The sequence below is a fragment of the Papilio machaon genome, chromosome 12, assembly GCF_912999745.1.
Source record: "Papilio machaon chromosome 12, ilPapMach1.1, whole genome shotgun sequence".
Lineage (NCBI taxonomy): Eukaryota > Metazoa > Arthropoda > Insecta > Lepidoptera > Papilionidae > Papilio > Papilio machaon.
In genome coordinates, this window is record NC_059997.1 from 7493494 (window position 1) to 7514398 (window position 20905).

General features: G+C 34.7%; 3 protein-coding genes and 2 long non-coding RNA genes across 5 annotated transcripts; 4 read left to right on the forward strand and 1 right to left on the reverse strand.

Moving 5' to 3' along the window:
* Nucleotides 1-305: 305 nt before the first annotated feature.
* On the forward strand, nt 306-14697 carry LOC106710451 (beta-1,3-glucan-binding protein-like). The gene is made up of 8 exons (XM_045680260.1): nt 306-479; nt 7118-7342; nt 8235-8482; nt 10144-10277; nt 12721-12887; nt 13258-13482; nt 13951-14093; nt 14469-14697. The coding sequence occupies exons 1-8, from the start codon at nt 323-325 to the stop codon at nt 14658-14660; spliced, it is 1491 nt and encodes a 496-aa protein (XP_045536216.1). The 5' UTR covers nt 306-322; the 3' UTR covers nt 14661-14697.
* Nucleotides 1362-6249, reverse strand: LOC123721462. Its single transcript, XM_045680262.1, has 2 exons — nt 5011-6249; nt 1362-1940 (listed from the first exon to the last, which is right to left on the reverse strand). Exons 1-2 carry the CDS (start codon nt 6088-6090, stop codon nt 1902-1904), a joined length of 1119 nt encoding a protein of 372 aa, XP_045536218.1. The 5' UTR covers nt 6091-6249; the 3' UTR covers nt 1362-1901.
* LOC123721464 lies at nt 2116-3636 on the forward strand. The gene is made up of 3 exons (XR_006756246.1): nt 2116-2194; nt 2322-2341; nt 3565-3636. It is a non-coding gene; the product is annotated as an uncharacterized LOC123721464 (long non-coding RNA).
* On the forward strand, nt 3707-4133 carry LOC123721463. Its single transcript, XR_006756244.1, has 3 exons — nt 3707-3785; nt 3858-3920; nt 4053-4133. It is a non-coding gene; the product is annotated as an uncharacterized LOC123721463 (long non-coding RNA).
* Nucleotides 14698-15735: 1038 nt separating the features above from the next.
* On the forward strand, nt 15736-19550 carry LOC106710433 (beta-1,3-glucan-binding protein-like). Its single transcript, XM_045680358.1, has 8 exons — nt 15736-15787; nt 15837-16021; nt 16210-16337; nt 16656-16819; nt 17071-17215; nt 18152-18231; nt 18667-18809; nt 19273-19550. The coding sequence occupies exons 1-8, from the start codon at nt 15736-15738 to the stop codon at nt 19456-19458; spliced, it is 1083 nt and encodes a 360-aa protein (XP_045536314.1). The 3' UTR covers nt 19459-19550.
* Nucleotides 19551-20905: the final 1355 nt, after the last annotated feature.

Genomic DNA, 20905 nt, shown 5'->3' on the forward strand with positions numbered 1-20905 from the left:
CGCTGAGCCTGCAGCCCATTGTTGTCATTTTTTATTAATACCTGGAATATTGTATTCCTTATGATGACAATAAAGAAGTTTTATTTTTTTATTTTTTATTATTATATAGATGACTGAATAGTTGAGATGGAAAAAGTGAGGCGTAATTATGAATCGTGATGTCTTCTATATTGCTATGATATATTACACGAGAACATCTCTTTCAAAATTGCATTACTTGAAGAACTATTCATGTAAATAAATTAAACTAGATAACATACTGAGACACTTTCCTCGTTGTGACAAACATCTTAATGCAATTTGAACGTACTCAGTCGGTGGTATGTCGTGGTCAAGTGCAGACGTCATGTCGGGGACATATATAATTCATTTAATGTTAGCATTGTTTATCTATAGTTCTGGTTTAGTCGAAGCATATACAGTACCACCTGCAAAACTCGAAGCGATATATCCTCGAGGGCTGAGAGTTTCAATTCCAGGTAATTTTCGTTTTTTATTTGATTAACTTGTTGTAAATACAATACGATGCGTACGCGTTAACTGTTTTACACCTATTTATGTTGTAAAAATAGATTTAAACACTGGAAAAATATGGACAAAGTTACTATTACGAGAAGACATTTCTTCGATTTACTATAAGTTTAGTGAGTAGTCAACAACTGTAGGATGAAAAAGTCTAGATATTTTAGACTCTTCTTTCAAGTAGTATTGAGGAGTATTATGATATAAACACAGATTTAAAAACTTATTTGACTGAATATAATCCTTTATAAAAGGAGATAAAACTTCAAGAATTTTTAAATTCGTTGAGTTGTTAAGAACAACAAAAGCTGTGTAAAAAAACTGAGTTTATCTAGGACTTTCTCTTTTCTTGTTTGGATGATTTTATTAATTAAAACACCATTATTATTTCCAACAATTCGCCTTTTCTTTATTTCTGTTTTCCCAAGAGTGACAGATAAAAAAAAGTGTTTACAGATATCAAAAATATAAAAAGTGTTAACAGATATCAAAAACATAATACAATGTGTGGTCATAAAAAAAATAGATAACTTCCTGACTCAACCTAAATATTTAACATTCTCCACACCAAGAAAATGAAAACTGTCAAAAGGTTACAACTATTTTTTTTTTTTTTAAACATCAGAAAATAACTTTTTCTTAAGTACAATTTAACTTAAACAATCTACAAAATCACTCAAACTAATAATCAAGTACAATATCAATCGAAACAAACATTGTGCATAACTTACACTAAATCATGTCGCATTAATGTAATCATATTAATAGTTCTATAACAAATCCAAACATCCAGAATCTTACAGCGAAAAAAACACAAGTCTACAATTTTTTTTTTTTTGTAGTCAGCCTCTGAATTCTTATACACTTAAAACAAGTCCTCATTCAAACTTTGTCACCTGACAAATTACTTAACCATGTTACAACCTTATTGTATTAAAATATAACCAAATCATATTGACAGACAGCAAAATTTGTTTCACAACAGATTACAATATGGACAGTAAAATATGTAAAGGAAAAATTAAATACTATACTTGCTTGGCAATTTAATAATTCGGCCAAGTCTGGTTGCCGTGACTGCCTTCTGTCTGATGGTCGGCCCGTCATCCAGCTCTGCAACCGCAGCTCTCTTGTTGCTAACTGTGCTGCTAGGGTTTAAAACAATATAATATTGCTTACCTAATGAGTTGTGTCCGTCTGCGACTTCTTGTCTCTCTTCCACCTCAGAAGAAGAAAGTTCCAATTGGTACAACCTTTGGAAAGGGCGTACTTTAAACCCAGCCATTGTTTTAACCTTAGCAGTCCTGTCCACTCCATCCTTACCTGTGTAAACCTGGACAACTAAACCAAGTGGCCATTTTACCCTCCTCTCTTCCGACTCAACCAAAACTACATCTCCAACCTTTATACCGCCGCACTTCTCTCAATAGGTAATGGTGCCGTGGATACTTGAGTAGCTTTTGCTCTATGTCTTCTGCATATCACACATTTGTCTATGACCGATTTTACTAATCTCCTTATACCTACGATCCAAAATCGTTTCCTCAGATCTGTTATCATAATATTGGTGCCAGCATGTAGCAGTTGTAAATGTCTCTGCTCAACTAATCTTCGCGTGATAACATTTTCTGCTGGTAGAACAGCTGGAGTTTTCACCTCCTCTGGAAAATCTGTAAGTATCAATTTTGTTTTTATCCTGAGTATGTTATCATTGTCATTGAATGTAGTCAGTTTCTTGATATGCTTTTGTATATCATCTTTGCTTTCTGCTTGTATAATCTGTAATAATTTCTTTTCAGCAGCTTCATATTCGTCAAAGGTGAGTTCTCCTTTTTTCTTATCTTTCTTGTTGTGAGTATTGTAAATAAATCGTAACATCCATGCTGTCACTCTGACAATCTTTGAATATTTGGAAAAATATGATAAGTCCTGTGTCATACCCTCGTTACAACATGTATTAACATGTACAGTTTTCCTGAGTTCTTTGCAGGCTTCCTTCTCGTCCACCACCAGCGCAGAATGCGGCCATAGCTCGGCCTGTTGTCGTAGCCATGGGGGGCCTTCCCACCATCTGCTCTCGAGCAGTTGGCGACTGTTGCAACCTCTGGATGGCAGATCTGCCCAGTTAGCTTGGCCTGGAATGTGATGCCAATTATCAATCTCAGTATTTTGACGGATTTCTTTGACCCGGTTTCCTACATAGTTGTTCCACAGTAATTGTCTCTTTATCCAACATAGTGCTACTCCACTATCACTCCAACAATATTCTTTATAATTATTATTCAATTTTAACTTTTCTCTCACTCCTTTTATTAATCGTGAGCCGATAAGAGCCGCAAGCAACTCTAAACGTGGTATAGTAATTTTCTCTGGTGTTGATATCCTTGACTTTGCAGATACTAAACGGATGGTCACATTACCTTTGCTATCCACAGTTCTCAAGAAAACACAAGCAGCATATCCATCTTTGCTTGCATCAACGAACAAATGGAGACTCACATCACTGCATTCCTGTAGCGGTTCGGTTGACAGACTTCTTGGTATTCTGCAATTTTCCAGTAAATACATATTATCATACCATTCGTGAAATTGAGTTTCAATATTGGAGGGCAGCTCATCATCCCATGCTAATTTTTTGTTCCATATCTCCTGCAATATTAATCGTGGAACTAGTGTTATAGGGCATAGAATTCCTATAGGGTCGAAAATTCTTTGTGTTAATGATAGGATACTTCGTTTAGTTAATTTACCTATCTGTGATGGATGGGGTAATGTTTGAAGGTTGCATAAAAGTTCATCAGTGACAGTATCCCACATTATACCTAAAACTGAAATTACCCTTTTTTCAGTTTCATTAATTTTCAGGGGAGAAGTAACCCACTGTCTCAAATCGAACTTCGCTTCTTGCATTATCTCTTTTGCCTCATTAATGAAGTTTAATGTTGCTTCTTCTGTGTCTTGGCTTATTACTAAATTATCAACATAGAAGGAGCTAGCTAATATATCCGCTGTCTCTTTATACTTACCTCTTATCTGTTCCAGGTGGTGTTGAATTGTTGCTGACAGTAAGAATGGGCTCGAAGTCAGACCAAAAACTACTCTACAATGTCTGTACTCTATAATCTCACGTCTCTCGAAGTCTTTCCACCATAGGAATCTAAGGTTGTCTCTATCATCTGGGTTTATTGAAATTTGTAGAAAGGCCTTTGCTATGTCAGCAGAAACACCTATCAAACCCTTGCGGAATCCAATTAACAAATCAGGTATTTTATCAATAAAATTCATACCTTTTTCTAAACAAGCATTTAATGACTTACCATTTTTATCTTTTGCAGATGCATCATATACTGGTCTCAACTTAGTGGTGAGACTTGACTCCTTTGATACAGCTCTGTGAGGTAAGTAGTGTACATTACTCTTCTTATTGCTTGTAGGAGGTACAGGTTCAATAATGGCAGTACGTTCCCATTCCTGTAAAATATCGTTATAATCTTGGAACTTACCACATGTTTTTAATTTATTTGTTGCAGATTCCAAACGTCGAAAGGCTATCTCACGATTGTCCAGTAGAGAATCATGTCCATCTTTCCATGGAAGCTGCACCTCATACCTGTTCTCCTCATTTCTTCGGACACTGTCTTCGAAACTCTTCAGGACCTCTTCTTCCTTTTTCTGCTTGGATTGTATGTGTACCGGGTCTTGAATGCCTAAAATCTCAAGATTCCAAAAATCTGGTACACTCTGCAAACATAATAAAGAAGAAACCATATTCGTGTTTATTATTGCATCCTGAATCTTACCCTGTAATGTCCATCCAAGGTTTGTTTTAATTGCAGTCAGACCAGACCCCAGCTGTATAAAATTGTTAGTGAGTAACAAGCCTGAATAATCAGCACCTATCAGAAGACCTATGTCTGAACTCTCATTTATGTCTGTCAATATGATTTGGTTTCTTTTCAACAATTCACATAACGTTTTATTATTCATATTGACTTTAGGTACATTTTTACAAATTGTTTCTTGGCCTAAGGCCGTTAAATTTACATTAAAAGTTTTATCAATGCTTTGTACTGTTATACCATAATTATTATAATTCTTAAATGACATACTATTACCACCAAACAAAGAGTGTGTCAGTCCTTCAGTTCCCACTGGTTGCACTCCAAGCTTCTTCATCACTTCCTCCTTGATGTATGACCGTTGTGAACCGCTGTCGAATAATGCTCTGACAGTCACTGACTCTTCTCCTTGGCAGATATTCACAGCAACTGTCTGAAGAAGTGTAGTCACTGAAGTAGTGTTAGCTGAGTAATTCTGAACTGTAGTTGCAGGCTCTGGAACTTTCTCTTCATTAGGTTTCTGTCTGCCGGTACACAGTAAAGCTGAATGTCTTTGCTTGCAAATGAAGCATTTTACAAAGCTTCTGCACTGTTTCGCATGGTGTCCCATTTTTAAACACAATGCACATGCTTTTTTCTTTCTTAATAATTCTCTCCGTTCTTCCACAGACATATTTGCTACTTTAAAACATTCAGTGCTTGGATGTCCTCGATCACAGAAAATACATTTTGATTCAACCTGCTTCTTGGCCATAGGTTGATTATTAACTGTCAAGCATGCTGCTGTTGGTTCAGCTTTAGTGGAAGTTACATCAAAATCATTAGCCAGTGTAATGCGTTGGCTGGTCTCTACTTCCTTTTTAATAAATTCCAACAGACTGCTGAGTTCATCACCTACCTTGTCAGGCTTCTGTCTCTCCCAAACTCTTAAAATATCAGAGGGTAGAGCTGACTCCACAATTGGCAGCAGGAAAGGTGAATATTTGTCGCTGGTAACATTTAGAACTTCAAGGGACCTAAGATGGCTGCAGATGTTGTCATACAAATAGGTTAAATTGTTCTCCTTCTTCAAAACCAGTGTTAACAACTCTCTAACATACAGCTGTATAAGTAAGTCCTCTCTGGCATACCTCGATTTTAGTTCCTCCAAGCAACTTATGTAGCTTTTTTGTTGAATGGGAAAATTTTCGACAAACTTCCTTACACCTGTGCCGGGTTCCATGCTCTGGCACAGATATTGCAGTTTGTCACATTCGTCAATGGAATCATCAGCATCGATTTTCTTAAATTGACCCCAGAATGGTAACCAATTCTTTATGTGGCCGTCGAATTTTTTGACATCTAACGTTGGTAGTTTGAAGCGTCTATTTTCATTTGCCTCGTGGTTCGATTTCGTGAATGTTTTTAATAAATTGCTGTACTTGGTGTCAAGTAAGCTCCACCTTGCACGGTATTTTCCAGCGTCAGATATTTCATTTTCTAACCGAACCTCATCGAAAGGCTCCGATGAAATGATTGCATGCTGAATTTCGGTGTCGTAATTCGTGAGTTGAATGTAGTTATCTTTCACAACTCTATGACATGCTTGCATCTCTTCTTGTTTGCTGACGTCCATGCGACAAGCATTTATTAAAGACTCTAACACATTTGCAGATTTAGAAAAATGGCGTCTCGAGACTGTCCTCACCTTGGCTTTTAGATCTGGGATATCTCCTTTTTCCTCCGCCATCTCAGCCTTTTTTCTGGTTTTTTAAGCAGGGTCGCCACGTGTAAAAAAACTGAGTTTATCTAGGACTTTCTCTTTTCTTGTTTGGATGATTTTATTAATTAAAACACCATTATTATTTCCAACAATTCGCCTTTTCTTTATTTCTGTTTTCCCAAGAGTGACAGATAAAAAAAAGTGTTTACAGATATCAAAAATATAAAAAGTGTTAACAGATATCAAAAACATAATACAATGTGTGGTCATAAAAAAAATAGATAACTTCCTGACTCAACCTAAATATTTAACAAGCTGCCTGATATTTTAAAACAAAATAACATTATGAGAAACGTTTAGGTACTAAAGTGTAATAATAATAATTGATATATAAATAATAATCCAATAATTTATACATAAGATTTTAAAAAAATGTCACATAAGGAAAAAGAAAAATGTAAAGTTGACCCCTACGATTTCATCTACATTTGTATCCCTCATTTTGCCAATACTCAAGTGAACAGGTTTTATAATTCATTAGGTGATTTCACTTGTTTAATATCTTCAGTAACACCAAATAATTTTTTAACACAGATACTTTGAATAAAATAATCTTCTAAGCATTATTACTGTTTGACCATATCTTGCTTACTTTTTACTTTAATCCAAGACTTATGTATAAGTTGAAAACACCAGCACGTTAGCTAAAATGCTCATTATTTCGTTTTTAAATACTTATACTAAAATATACATATTTACTTAAACATTTCAATCAAATTTTAATATCTACTACATGTCGTTGTTAACACTTCAAGCGCGATTCTCCTTTTTTTTTTTTGACTTCAGTAAAAAGGCAAAGGTCTTGGTGGTCAATGCCACCTCTTTGGCAGAACGTTTAATTCTGCACTCAATAACTTATAAGTATGTACCGCTACGAAAGTGGAACGCATTTGTTTTTTAATCTAAAACGTAAAGTAAAGCTGATCATCATCTCCCGCCCTCCAACTTACGTATAAAGGTACACATTTTGATAATGCTGTAATTAATATTCCAGATGATGGTTTCACACTGTTTGCCTTTCATGGCAATCTGAACGTGGAAATGGAAGGTCTAGAGGCTGGACAGTGGGCGAGAGATATAACGAAGGTTAAAAATGGAAGATGGACATTTAGAGATAGGAATGCTGAACTGAAACTCGGAGATAAAATCTACTTCTGGACGTACGTTATAAAAAACGGTCTAGGTTATAGACAAGATAATGGAGAATGGACTGTAACTGGTAAGTGATCAAATAATAATCTTTATAAGGTTAGATAAGAGGATGATCAGATAGTTGGATTCTGTGAATAAAATTACGTTGAATGTTTGAACTAGTCATTTCAACGTTACGTTACAAGAGCCCAATAATTGTAATTCAAACATATTGAAATGCTAGATCCCTAATACGATGATCGGAATTGAATACTGTAATGTAATTCTTTGATTTAAAAATATTAACGACTTATAGATTTTCCCCCGTCTTTTGTTAATGTTCTAGGAAAGACTGTGTACATAAAAGATTCATACCTCCAAATTGAACGCTGTAAAACTTATAGTTACATAGTTACACATCTCGCGAATCACTAACAAATTGAACAAACAATGCATAATTTTCCTAGAACACAGATAACAGAAACATATTTGCATCCTTATCGTTGTTTTTATATTAAACTGTTTCTTATTTCAATGATTCACTAGTCTACTTAACAATTAAAAATGACTAGTGAACTTAATCTGTTGTTGTAGCAATACATACTATCTATATCTATATATATAAAAGAAAGTTGTGTTAGTTACACCATTTATAACTCAAGAACGGCTGAATCGATTTGACTGAAAATTGGTGGGCAGGTAGCTTAGAACCAGGAATAGGACATAGGATAATTTTTACCCCGTTTTTTTTTTTTTTTTTTTATTCCGCGCGGACGGAGTCGCGGGTAAAAGCTAGTTTGTAATAAATATTTTACAAGAATAAAGACATCTTGAAAATTATAAACGTAAAAGTTCCTGTTTATAATTAAAAACAGAAACACTGAAGAATAAAGTGGATAGGTACTTACTAAACTAGCTTCTTTCGACATCACTTAACCTAAAGTAGGATCGTAGTCAAGCTTACCTGACTTTTTTTCTAGAGTTTGTCAACGAAGATGGTACTCCTGTGGACCCGAATAACTTACCAGCATCTACAAGCAGTACAACAGTTCATTTCATACCATCATCAGTAACAGTTCCTCCTACTAGTTGTCACCAGTCTCTAACCGCGGTGCTAGGTCGTGGCCGCGTCTGTCGTGGAGATCTTCTGTTCAATGAGGAATTTGATAAGAACAATATCAAAGATTTATCAAATTGGATGCCAGAAGTTATGTTTCCGCAGGAACCTGTCAGTACAGTTTTTTTTGCAAATGTCATATCTGATATATTGTTTTTCCCGAACATAGACATGAATTTTGACCTCATTTTACTATGAACACGACGTCCAAGTTTTTTTATTGATAAAACAAATTAAAAAAAATTGCTATTGATTGAGTATATGTTTTTATTAGTATTGTCCCAAGACAGTTTAAATAACCTTTATAATATAATAATATTTGAGTTAAACAGAAACAAACATTTAAATTATGAAAAATTTTCATCATTTTACATCATTTTTGTCTTCTCCCTGCTTACTGTGGGCCACGAATAATTGTGTAATCGCCATCGTATCATCGTCGTCAATAATGTCAAAAGAATAAGATTTCTGGTTATTGTGGCAGCACCGGCCCCGGTATTGAGTGGCCAGTGCGCATCGCGCAATCTTCTTTGTACATACATATTTCTTTTTTTTACTCTTGTCATTATTCATGTCTTCTATTAAAAAAAATTCATTGTGAGTTTTCTCATCAGCAAAAATAGTTTTTTCCATTTTGCTATCGAAGAAATCATCAACGTAAACACTGGTATACTTTACGCCCGACAGGGCGCTGCACAAATTTTATCAATTACGATACGATGGCAATTTTCACAAATAATCGTGCTAGGCCCACTGGTCGCTTTACTTATTTTCAAATTTGATAACAAAATCTGGCAAGACATTGTTAATATGTGACCTCTTTTGATTTCTACAATCATAAATATTCTAAAATCAATGAATTTAGTCTGGTTATTACCGTTCTTTTAATCTTTGTTTACTATTGCAACTGGTAAAACCAGAAGAATATAACGGAATATAATATTGCTCATAAAATGTAGTTTAATTACTTGATTTAATGTTCATTTACTCATACTGCTCATTAAGAATGTGATAACATTCATTAATATGTTTCTTAGGTTAATATGAATATGAATCAGAATTTCTTCTGTGCATTTTAAATGCCAATGAACGATTGAGTTCAATAGCAATTGTCGTTAATAAATTTGCTGATAAATCTTTATATATATGTATATACTAGCTGTCGCCCACGTTTCCGTCCGTGCGGCATTAAAAACATAATAAATAACCTAAGTGTTCTTCCAGACTATGTTCTACATCTATGCCAAATTTCATCAAGATCCGTTTTGTAGTTCCGGAGATACCTTCAAACAAACATCCATCCAATTACACATTTGCACTTGTATTATTAGTAAGATAAGCTAGGAAACCGCTTTTATAGACAAAAAATGTAACTAACTATAATCGCCTATGATTTTTTCATAGATGAAAAAAAATTGACTTCATCCGGAGCAAACGACCAAAGAAATATCTTTCACATAAATATAGTTAAATGCTTACAACAAAACACTCACTCACTGTCACGTAAAACGTGTTCGTGCATATAATAATTTGAAACATAACCTTTTACTAATATTATAAATTCGAATGTTTAGATGGATGGATAGATGTTTGTTACAAGGTATCTTCAGAACGGCTGCATAGATCTAGATGTTTGGTATAGATGTAGAACCATAGTCTGGAAGAACACATAGGCTAAAGATTTTTTTAATTTCGCACGGACGGAGGTGCGGTCGACAGCTAGTCTTTTAACATTGCATATTTATAAATGCATTATTTATGTACATTTTCAGGATTATCCTTTCAACGTGTATCTAGCTGATGGGACACTGAGACTCGAAAATGGAATGCTAATCATTTCTCCAGTACTTTTAGAGACGAAATATCACGCGGGAATTTTAAGTGGTACCCTAGATCTGACTAATACGTAAGTATTCTTTGGCCATTGAAAGTAACCAGCCTGACAGTTTATAGCAAGGAGGTTTTATTCGTAACTAATATCTATATATATAAAAGAAAGTCGTGTTAGTTACACCATTTATAACTCAGGAACGGCTGAATCTATTTGACTGAAAATTGGTGGGCTACCTGCCCACCAATTTTACGGGCAGGTAGCTTAGAACCAGGAAACGGACATAGGATCATTTTTACCCCGTTTTCTATTTTTTATTCCGCGCGGACGGAGTCGCGGGAAAAAGCTAGTTTAATTTTAAAAAAAAATTAAACGGTAACATAAATTAAAATACTTTTTATGGTTTTCATTTTATGTAAAAACTAATTGTCGCCCGCAACTCCGTCCGCTCGGCATTTAAAAAAATAATAGTTATTAGTAGTGATGCAACGGATGTCTGTTTCCGTTTCCGCAAGTGCGGAAGTTCCGCACGCTTTTCAACATCCGTTTCTGCTTCTGTTTCCGCAACTTTTATAACGGAGATAAAACGGAACTTTACGACGGCTGAGAGATCCAAATGCGCGGCGCGAGACGCGCAGTCCGTGCGCGGGCTTTCGGCACTTGTCGCATTTGTTTGTTTACGTACTTTTTAATCGTACGTAATATTTTCTGCTGCTGTTTGAAACAATCAGTTTCTCTTGCTGGAGTAAACTGTCTAGTTGTTGTCCATATAAAATTTGACAACTGGCAAAATGTGACTATTTCATACTTACGAGTTATTAAATGTACTTTTGAATAAGTGATAACCATGTAATATATCATCATCATTATTATCATCAGGTCACTATACATCCCCACTGAGGCGCTCGGAGCCTACCCCAGATTAGGGGTGACTAGGCCATAGTCAACCACACTGGCCCAGAGCGGGTTGACTTCACACATATCATTGGATTTTTCTCAGATATGTGCAGGCAGAATCACTATGTTTTCCTTCACCGTAAGAACTTCGGATAAATGTACATACGTAAATCGAAAAACACATTGGTACATGGCGGGATTCGAACCCAGGCCCTGCAGATTGCAAGTCAAGTGCCACGAGCCACCGACGCCTAATAATTATATCTTTTTCTAATCTAGATTAGGTGTATTTGATACTTAACACATTCACTGTTTACAAAATAAAAAAAGGTAACAGCTGGGAGCCAAAACTTTTTATGGTGAATTTTTATTTAGTATCTGGGAATGTTTGAACATATAATTATTTCAATAAAAAAACACATTTTTTGCATTTGAGCGCTAGGGATGGCAATGGGTTAGTTCACTAATATGTAGATATTTGTTCCACGATCGCATTTCTGTGTACTAATATGTTACAAGATTTTGACAAAGTCAAGTTTTTCATCAAATTCCAAAATATTGAGTAAAACATGTAAGGATACTGATCAAAACAAGCTTTTATCTTCTTGGTTCAAGATCTTCTAACATTTCATACACACCCACACATTCACACGCGTATACACATACACATACACACACATACAGGACATACATATATTTAAAAAATATACATACAGAACATAAAGTTCAGACTTAGCTTCATGTGATACAAGATGTTTGTATGTTTGCCTCCGTACGAACATGGTACTAATCACTATAACACTGTAAGAATGAAACTAATACTCATTTTCGTTAGTTGACTATATTGCCAGAGTGGCCACACAAAGCAACATGGACTCGCTTCAAACGCCGGCGGCTTACTGGCTACTACAAAGTGAACGGGCCCCTCGCTCGGATCCGAGGGGGAGGCGCTGCTACTAATAGCTCTGCCCACTCGGATCCGAGTGGTCACCAGTGAATGTATTAATAAAGAAACATATTTGTAAAATGGTTTTAATATTTAAAAGCCTCCGTTTGTTAACACGTATTTTAACTTATTGCAGCACAGTAAAAATACATACATTGAAGGACACCGATATCCAATGCCTTAATAAATTAAAAACAAATACAAACTGTTTTTACCAAAAAAAAAAATGTAAACATGTTTTTTTTTCATATTATTTACACTTCTGTTTCCGCATCCGTTTCCGTTTCCGTTTCTGCTAAAATTTATTTTTGACATCTGTTTCCGTTTCTGGTTCCGCTAAGACACTTCCGTTGCATCACTAGTTATTAGCCTATGTGTCCTTACAGACTATATGCCAAATTTCATCTAGATCCGCTGAGCCGTTCTGGAGATATACATCCATCTAAACATTAGCATTTATATTATTAGCAGGACGAAAAAAGGAAACTGGAAGTTTCATTTATAAATGTTCATGTGACTTAGTTTCTTCATCAAAATTCTTGACATAATCTCAGATCTAAAAGACTTGTACGATTCAAGGCAGGATATGAAGCTACCTCGTCAAAGTTAATCGAAGAGAAACGCTTATAAGGATGTTTTTACGGCTCTTTTATTTTTTTTTAATTTCAATTTCAGTTGCACCGGCATGATCGGCACCTGGGAATGTTCTCGAACAGCGTCTGGAGCACAGATCTTGCCTCCAGTTGCAACTGGAAAAATAACAAGCAAAAATAAGTTTAATTTTAAATATGGAAGAGTTGAAATTCGCGCAAAACTACCGGCTGGAAGTTGGTTATTACCAGGTAAAAATAACCATGGTTCTTGTAATGTCAATAAAATTTGTGAAGTTAAGAAATTATACAAATTATAAAAAAAAAATTGAATTAATTAATTAAGAAACGGCTTAACTCACGTTTGATCGTCCGGTGACGGCACCGACTAGTTTCGACTAGTAGACTCGCACTGGTGCGAGACGCGACGCGACCGCGAAGTCTTCGGATTAAACACTCGCCCTGAAGATGGACCCCCGATGGGTCCGAAACTAGTCGGTGCCGTCACCGGACGATCAAACGTGAGTTAAGCCGTTTCTTAATTAATTAATTATGATGTCTCACGAAAGTTTAAACAATTTAAAAATTTGAATGCAAAATAAATTGTAACATTATTTTTCAGAAATAAACTTGGAACCACGTGATAATACTTACGGTAAAACAAACTACGTATCTGGTCTAATAAGAATAGCGTTTGCAAAAGGAAATGCTGTTTACGCTAAAAAGTTGAACGGTGGACCGATTTTATCCGACTTGGAACCTTACAGATCTTTTAATATGAAGAGTAAAATCGGAATAACCAACTGGAACAAAGATTTCCACAATTACAGCTTAGTGTGGAAACCAGGTAAGGGTTCTATACAAATAATAAAAAGCCGTCTCTATGTTATTTTATAAATATTATTATTGTGAAAGTTGAGATGGATGTTTGTTAGAAGATATATCCGGAACGGCTTAACGGATCTTGATGAAATTTGACAAAGATGTAGCCTGGAAGAATATATAGGCTATTAATTAAGTTTTTTTTTGATTCCGCGTTTGGAGTCGCGGGCGACAGCTAGTAGAAAAGTAAAATCATATTTCGTGCATATGTTATATTAAGAAAAAAAATTTTAACAATTTTTGTCTGTCCGTCTGTTTGTCCGCTGGTCGTCGCGTTCATTCTTAAACGGCTAGGATCGATTTTAACGATATACTGAAAAGTAGCTTATACAAAAGCTATTTTGAGGGGAGTAACATAGGGTTAGCTTAAGGGCTTGCTATGGCAGGTACATTGCCGCGCATACAGATTCAAAAATACTTAATAACATTCCAGATCGTTTGGAGTTTTACGTCGATGGAGATATGTATGGGACAGTTGACCCCGGTGAAGGGTTTTACAACAGCGCAAATCAGAATGGTGTTACACAAGCCTGGCATTGGGTACAAGGGACAGTTTTGGCACCGTTGGATCAAATGGTAATAATAATTATTATACTTAATACGCTGGTGCCGCGACCCAAAATGGGTCTTGGCCTCCGACACAAGAGATCAACAGTGTCACCTGTCAGTTGACTTCTTGGAGACATTGCTGGTCCAGTTCCACGGCATCTTTTTGGAAGGATGTTGAGGCGATAGTTTCAGCAATTAGCTATCTTCGACTACAGAATATTCGGATGCATTGTACAGTAGTCTAATTACATAGACTTGATTGTTAATTACATCCTACCATTAATGTGCAATGACTCAAGAGAGGAGTTAGCAAAACGAGCACAGTTTAGGTTGGTTTTGGTCCTGGCATATTTTTTTCCACATTTTTGTTCTTGTTGAATAAGTTTATCTGTACTGTTATAGTTCTACGTATCCCTTGGCCTACGTGTTGGTGGCATTAATGACTTCGATGATACCAAAGATGCAGAGATTAAGCCCTGGAAGAATGGTGGTAGGAAGGCAATGTACGATTTCTGGACATCGAAAGACGCCTGGTTTCCTACTTGGTACAACGCTGATATGAAAATTGATTACGTCAGGGTTTATGCCTTGTAACAAAATAAATAACATTTAAATATAGGTCTAATATAATTTATAAATCATTTAAACGTTTAATTTACCCGTATTCCTTCAGTTAATAAGGCTTAAGGTTGTAAGAAGCCATTTTCACTAAGATGTTGCTGTCTTCCAGAGCAATGGATTGTATTAATAGAGTAATCTCTCTTATTTTATTGGAAAAAAACATAGACATGTAATAATACAAGTGTCGCAGCAGTGGAATTTCACAGTAGCACAATTTCAGTTCACAATAGCCGCGTGCGGCTTGTTGCTTAGTGGAAATTCTTGGAATTCCCCCAATATTTGGAATCCCCGTATAAATAAAAGTTTGTCGACTAATCGATTATGTAATTATTACGTCACATTAAATATATAATGACTTGTCAAATATCTTTTAACCTGTCTTCAAAATAGAACCTTAATAGTATATTAAATATTTTTCATATTAACAGTATTATGATAAAACTTTTTCAAATTATTTGAATAATATTATCATTGAGAGTAAGAAGTGACTACGTGAAATGACAAGAATGATTTGTACTCATAAAATAATGACCACTTTATATTTAACTTTTACATTTATTTATGTAAACGGAAATTCCATGTCAGTGCAAAGATTTAAACGACAAATAAAAGGTAAGTTATATTTTTCATCAATATAAATAAAAAATATTGTAAATTTTATGAACGCAAAGTGATTTTAGAGTGAATAAACATTATTTATTTATTTATTTACAGATAGTGATTCGCCAACATTTCTCGGGAGAATAATAAATAAAATTACAACCCGTCATCCTAATGGTATGATATGAAACAATATGCAAAATATACAAAACCCAATAAAAACGTGAAACAAAAGCCGAGCAACAGATATGTTTTTGTAAAACAAGCAATAGATGTTTTTAAAGTCAATCAGTTTTATAGGTTTTCAATATTAATTATTATACTTTTTTCATTTACAATTTATTTTTAATTTAATTTAAATTACGGTGTGATCATTCGGTGACGTGGTGACTCACGTGTGATCGCGTCGCGTCGCGCGATGTCCTCAAAATAAACACTCGCCCTGAGGATGGACCCCGACGGGTCCGAAACTAGTCGTTGCCGTCATCGAACAATCATACGTGAGTTAAGCCGTTAATAATTAATTTTATTATTATTTTTTAAACTAAGATCCGCAAACAGAACGCACTACGGCGGCAAATAGCTTCGATTATGGTTCATGTAAGCTATCTAAGTCGAAAACATCTGCACCTGGATTCGTTTGCGAAGGTCAGCTGTTATTTGAAGATAATTTTAAGAATGACCTCAACGACGGAAAGATATGGACTTCTGAAGTGAAGATGCCAATTCAACCGGTTAGTTAAAGTTTACAAACATATTATCGATTTAACTTTTTTCATAACGTTCCTGCTTTTTTTCCTACGGAGGGTTGACACAGCACTATTCTTCCAGTCGCTTCTTATGTATATCATCTTTCACATAGTCAAATAATTTCTAAGAATTATTATATGCGTTTCTCTTCTTAACTACATACTAATTTCAGGATTATCCTTTCAATTTATACGAAGATAGGGCTGAAGTTAAAGATGGGAAACTTTTGATTAGTCCTATTACCCTGGCTTCGAAGTACGGAAGTGATTTTCTAAGACGATCTTTATCTTTACGTCATAGGTAAGAATAATTACGAATCATTTTCGACACTATTCATTAAAATCCTGGAATATATGTAAGTCATCATTGTAACTTGAGGACGATCTCCTCTTTTAAACAATGCTTCTCCTGTGCCATTCTCTTGTTTTCTCGATACGAAACAACATCTACTTTATTATTTACTCGTTCTATGTTATTATTGGTCTGCCCCTCTTCTTCTTATCTTCTATGTTTTCTTCTATTATTATGGTTATAAAATCATCGTGTCAGATGTCCCCCCATTTTACTTTTTATTCTTTATTGTTTTCAACATAAATCTATTTGTGCTTATTTCCACAGTTGCACAGGAACGACATATGAAGAATGTAATATGGAAGCATTTGGCCCACAAATTCTACCTCCAGCTATCACCGCTAAGATAACAACAAGAAAGACTTTTAATTTCAAATACGGGAGAATAGAAGTTGGAGCTAAAATGCCAATAGGAGATTGGCTGATTCCTCGTCAGTATCATTCCGACTAATTCTAAAAGATCGTAGTTCTAACTAGTAATGCAGGCAAAGGGATATTTCAATTATGACCTGATAATCTAAACGGCTTGGCCGATATAATTCTGCCTTTAAATTATCTATTATACACATCATCACCTTCCTGTCCTTATTCTATTAGAGATTGCCGCACCCTTAAAACAGAACGTTGAATTTGTAAAAATACGATATCTAAAGTTAATTAAAGTAACTGAATATTTGTCTAGTGATACAACTGGAGCCACGTGACAACATCTACGGATCATTGAACTACGCGTCAGGTTTGATCCGTATCGCTTGTGTTAAGGGCAACATGGAGTTATCTAAAAAATTATACGGAGGTGCCATCGTCGCTGAATCCGAGCCATTGAGGTAAAATTGTTTAGAAATATTATTTTCAGAGGGAATCACTGTGTTATTGTAGGAATGTTTCATTAGTAAAAATCTCTATCCAATAAATTGCACATACTGCGACCTCAAATGTACTAATACTAACTATATGTACTATATTCATAATTCATAATAATAATAATTTATAATTCATTTATTTGCCATAAATAGGGTACAGTTATTAAGGTGTTACAGAATCTTTAAGTGCGGCCTATTTGTTAATATAATATTAACATGCAAAAATTTATAGTAATATTAGGTACAGAAAAAATAGTGAATACATAATTATAGGATTTCATAATCATTTAAAGTAATCAATGTCGCTTAATTTATTATTAGTAAAGGTCAAAATTTATTTATTGAATAAAATTGTTTACTAGTCAAATATATAGAAACAAAAAAGAAAACACAGATATAAATTCCATATGAAAACAATTTCCAAAAATGATCAGAGAAATGCATAAAATTTAGTCAAGGACTGTATTAGACATTGCTAGTATTTGTATTTAAGAATTCGTCAATTGAATAAAATAAATTTTCCATTAGCCAAGTTCTCAGGGTGGCGCTGAACTTATTTTCAGATACATTTTTTATGGAGTCTGGCAGCTTATTATAAATTGTTCTACAAATATACATTGTGATTAAAATCTAATATCAAGGTTTTAAATATCAATTATAATATAAAATAAAACTAAATCTGAATTCATTGTCGTCAAAATCGTGATGCAACCTGCACATATCTGAGAAGAAATTCCAAGAAATGTGTGAAGTCAACCAACCTGCACTGGGCCAGCGTGGTTGACTTATAGCCTAGCCACCACTAATTTAGTAGGCTCCGAGTCCCTCCGTGGGGACGTATAGTGAGCTGATTAATCTTTACATCTATTAAGGAAGAAACTGAAAGGGTTTTGTTTTCAGGAGTAGATATTTACGAGAAAAACAAAATAAACAACAATGGAGCAAGAATTTTCATAATTTCACATTGATATGGAGTCCAGGTTGGTTAAGAAAAGCTTTTTCATAAAAAATATATAATGTCTTTACCACAAAACTTAAACACAAAACTGTAAACAGTTTCATAGTTAACAAAGTTAACTGTAGTTTGCTCGTTAGTGAAGTTGGTGCAACATTTGCTAACACGATGACAATGTTCAATGTGTACAAATCTATATATATAAAAGAAAGTCGTGTTAGTTGCACTATTTATAACTCAAGAACGGCTGAATCGATTTGACTGAAAATTGGTGGGCAGGTAGCTTAGAACAGGAAACGGACATAGGATAATTTTTACCCCGTTTTCTATTTTTTTTTATTCCGCGCGGACGGAGTCGCGGGTAAAAGCTAGTAATTTAATATATACCAACTTCCTCACAAAGTATCAAATTTGTATCCGTTTTGCGCAGTACAAAATTTATTACAAAATTTGTTTGCAGATGAGATAATTTTGTATGTTGATGGAGAAAATTATGGGAGAGTAAAACCTGCGAATGGATTTTATGAAGATGTTAAAAAATTTAATAACACTGCATCTGCAAATTGGGTTAAAGGAAGTAATATGGCTCCGCTAGATGAAATGGTAAATTAACATTTTTATGATAGAAAAGACCAATAATGCATATTTCTAATTCGCGCATCTTACAAACCATAATATCCCTGGCAGTAATTGATGTAGAATCTAGTACTAAAAATATCTATTAGTTAGAAACTAGTAATTAGTAACCTGTCTAGATCTTTATGATGATGTAATCCCGGCCGATATCGGCCACGGCGACTGTCTTTAACTCCGGTTTTGACGTTGATGTGCTCGCATGTGGCTTATGTAGCCAATTTTGTTTGTAAAAATTCTCGTACATTGCGGACATGAGAGCACACCGTTCGCGTAATTATAGCTGATAGCAGGTGATGGGGCTTTCAGCTCGTCGCGTCTGGCATCTAGCTCAATGAGCCAGCGGTTTTCGAAGGCTTTGACGCTATATTTTACTAATCTAGATCTTTATATTCCTTAACTGAACTATAAAATTTGTTTTTGTCTCTTTCAGTTCTATATATCAATAGGTCTGGATGTTGGCGGAGTCCATGAATTTCAGGACTCGTCTACTAAGCCGTGGAAGAACTCTTCAAACAAAGCGATGCTTGAGTTTTGGAACGCCCGTGACATGTGGTATCCCACATGGACTTCTGAAAGTGTACTAAGTGTGGAGTATATACGAATTTACGCCTTATAACATAAATATTTAGTCCAGTCATAGGGATCCTCGGAATGTGCTGGTGTGAACCCTCACTTCTATCTCCAATAAGCTGCTGTAACTAATAAAGCTTTGATAAATGACGATAAATAAACTTTTGATTTCTTCCCCGGATTTGAATTCACCAATAAGTTATAAGATGGTAAACGAGCAGTCAGTCATTTAGTGCAATTGATCACCGACGTCCTTAAACAAACGCAAGATTAGAGAAGCTGTAGATGCGCTATGAATTTAAAGAAGTTCGATGATATCTTGAATGAACAAGTCTTGCTTTAGTCTACTGTTTTAGGAATAATCGGTATTTATTTAAAAGCTCTACCAAAACCACGTGGAATTTTTACTTTTAAGGTTATGTGTAAAAAAACATGGCTTAATTTTGGTTACATAATTTTTAACCGGAGGAGTATTCATTGTTTATTTTGATTTCGCTATTAATTTAGTAGTTAATATATCTCTATTGGTTATTTATATTTCACTAAAATTGACACACAAGGTTGTATCATAAAAGACCAAGGAAGTTCTAATGTATAATGAACATAGTGTATTTATTGTATTAAATCTTTACAATGTACAAAATTAAACTATGCTATATCGAAAAAAAAATTCTCGAACGTGATGTATTTGCGTTACTTATAATAAAATAAATTTAAACATTTTGTCAGTCTCTCTATCTGTCTGTCTGCATGTTTCAAGAAATCCGCATTTCCTCCGAATAATCCTCGAAACTAATGTCCCGATTTAAACGGGATTTCGGTGGTAAGGTAGCTGATGCATGCGAATATATCATAGGTTTTTTTTTTAATTCCGCGCTAACAAAGTCGCTGGCGACCGCCAGTAATGTATAGGTATATATTTCTTTGTAATGAATCCGCATCTATAATAAGTACCTCATAATATCAACTTCAACACTAACAATTGCCGGGGTCGTGGCCAAAAACCTAAGTATAAAAATAACAGTAAAGTCTAATGGTTAACGATTAGAATGAACGTAATCAAGCGTATTGAAGCCTATGTTGGTTTTTCCGGAGAACCGGATTCAAGGCTATCAAGATGTTATAAAAATTACAAATTACAACTTACGATATACGAAAAATTCTTTAATTTAAATTTAAATTATGTAATTTGCTGTTTTTAATCAAGTGTAATTAGGTTCTATATAATTGGATTCAACTTAAGTTGCGAATATTTTTTTAATATAAATAAATATCAAAGTTATTAAATACGTTTCATCCTTTTTGGTATTTTTGCGACATTTTTTTGACATAAGAATTACTATACAAGCCAGATTCAGCCAGCTACATAAAAAATGTTTTTTTTTTTTGCGCAGTCACTGAAAAAAAGTTTTGCCAAAAAAAAACCTTTGCAAATCCAGAATGACGAGATGCAAACGACAGAGTGTATCGCTAAAAAAATGAAAATCCGTAAT

Excerpts from the sequence above, each read along its gene's own strand:
- LOC106710451 (XM_045680260.1), top strand. The coding sequence starts at position 323 with ATGTCGTGGTCAAGTGCAGACGTCATGTCGGGGACATATATAATTCAT. Across the intron at positions 7,343-8,234 it reads TGGAGAATGGACTGTAACTG|AGTTTGTCAACGAAGATGGT; the intron begins GTAAGTGATCAA and ends CTTTTTTTCTAG. Across the intron at positions 10,278-12,720 it reads ACCCTAGATCTGACTAATAC|TTGCACCGGCATGATCGGCA; the intron begins GTAAGTATTCTT and ends TTTCAATTTCAG.
- LOC106710433 (XM_045680358.1), top strand. The coding sequence starts at position 15,736 with ATGGACCCCGACGGGTCCGAAACTAGTCGTTGCCGTCATCGAACAATC. Across the intron at positions 18,232-18,666 it reads CACATTGATATGGAGTCCAG|ATGAGATAATTTTGTATGTT; the intron begins GTTGGTTAAGAA and ends ATTTGTTTGCAG. Across the intron at positions 18,810-19,272 it reads TGGCTCCGCTAGATGAAATG|TTCTATATATCAATAGGTCT; the intron begins GTAAATTAACAT and ends TGTCTCTTTCAG.
- LOC123721462 (XM_045680262.1), bottom strand. The coding sequence starts at position 6,090 with ATGGCGGAGGAAAAAGGAGATATCCCAGATCTAAAAGCCAAGGTGAGG. Across the intron at positions 1,941-5,010 it reads CTGTGGAAGAACGGAGAGAA|GTGCGGCGGTATAAAGGTTG; the intron begins TTATTAAGAAAG and ends CTATTGAGAGAA.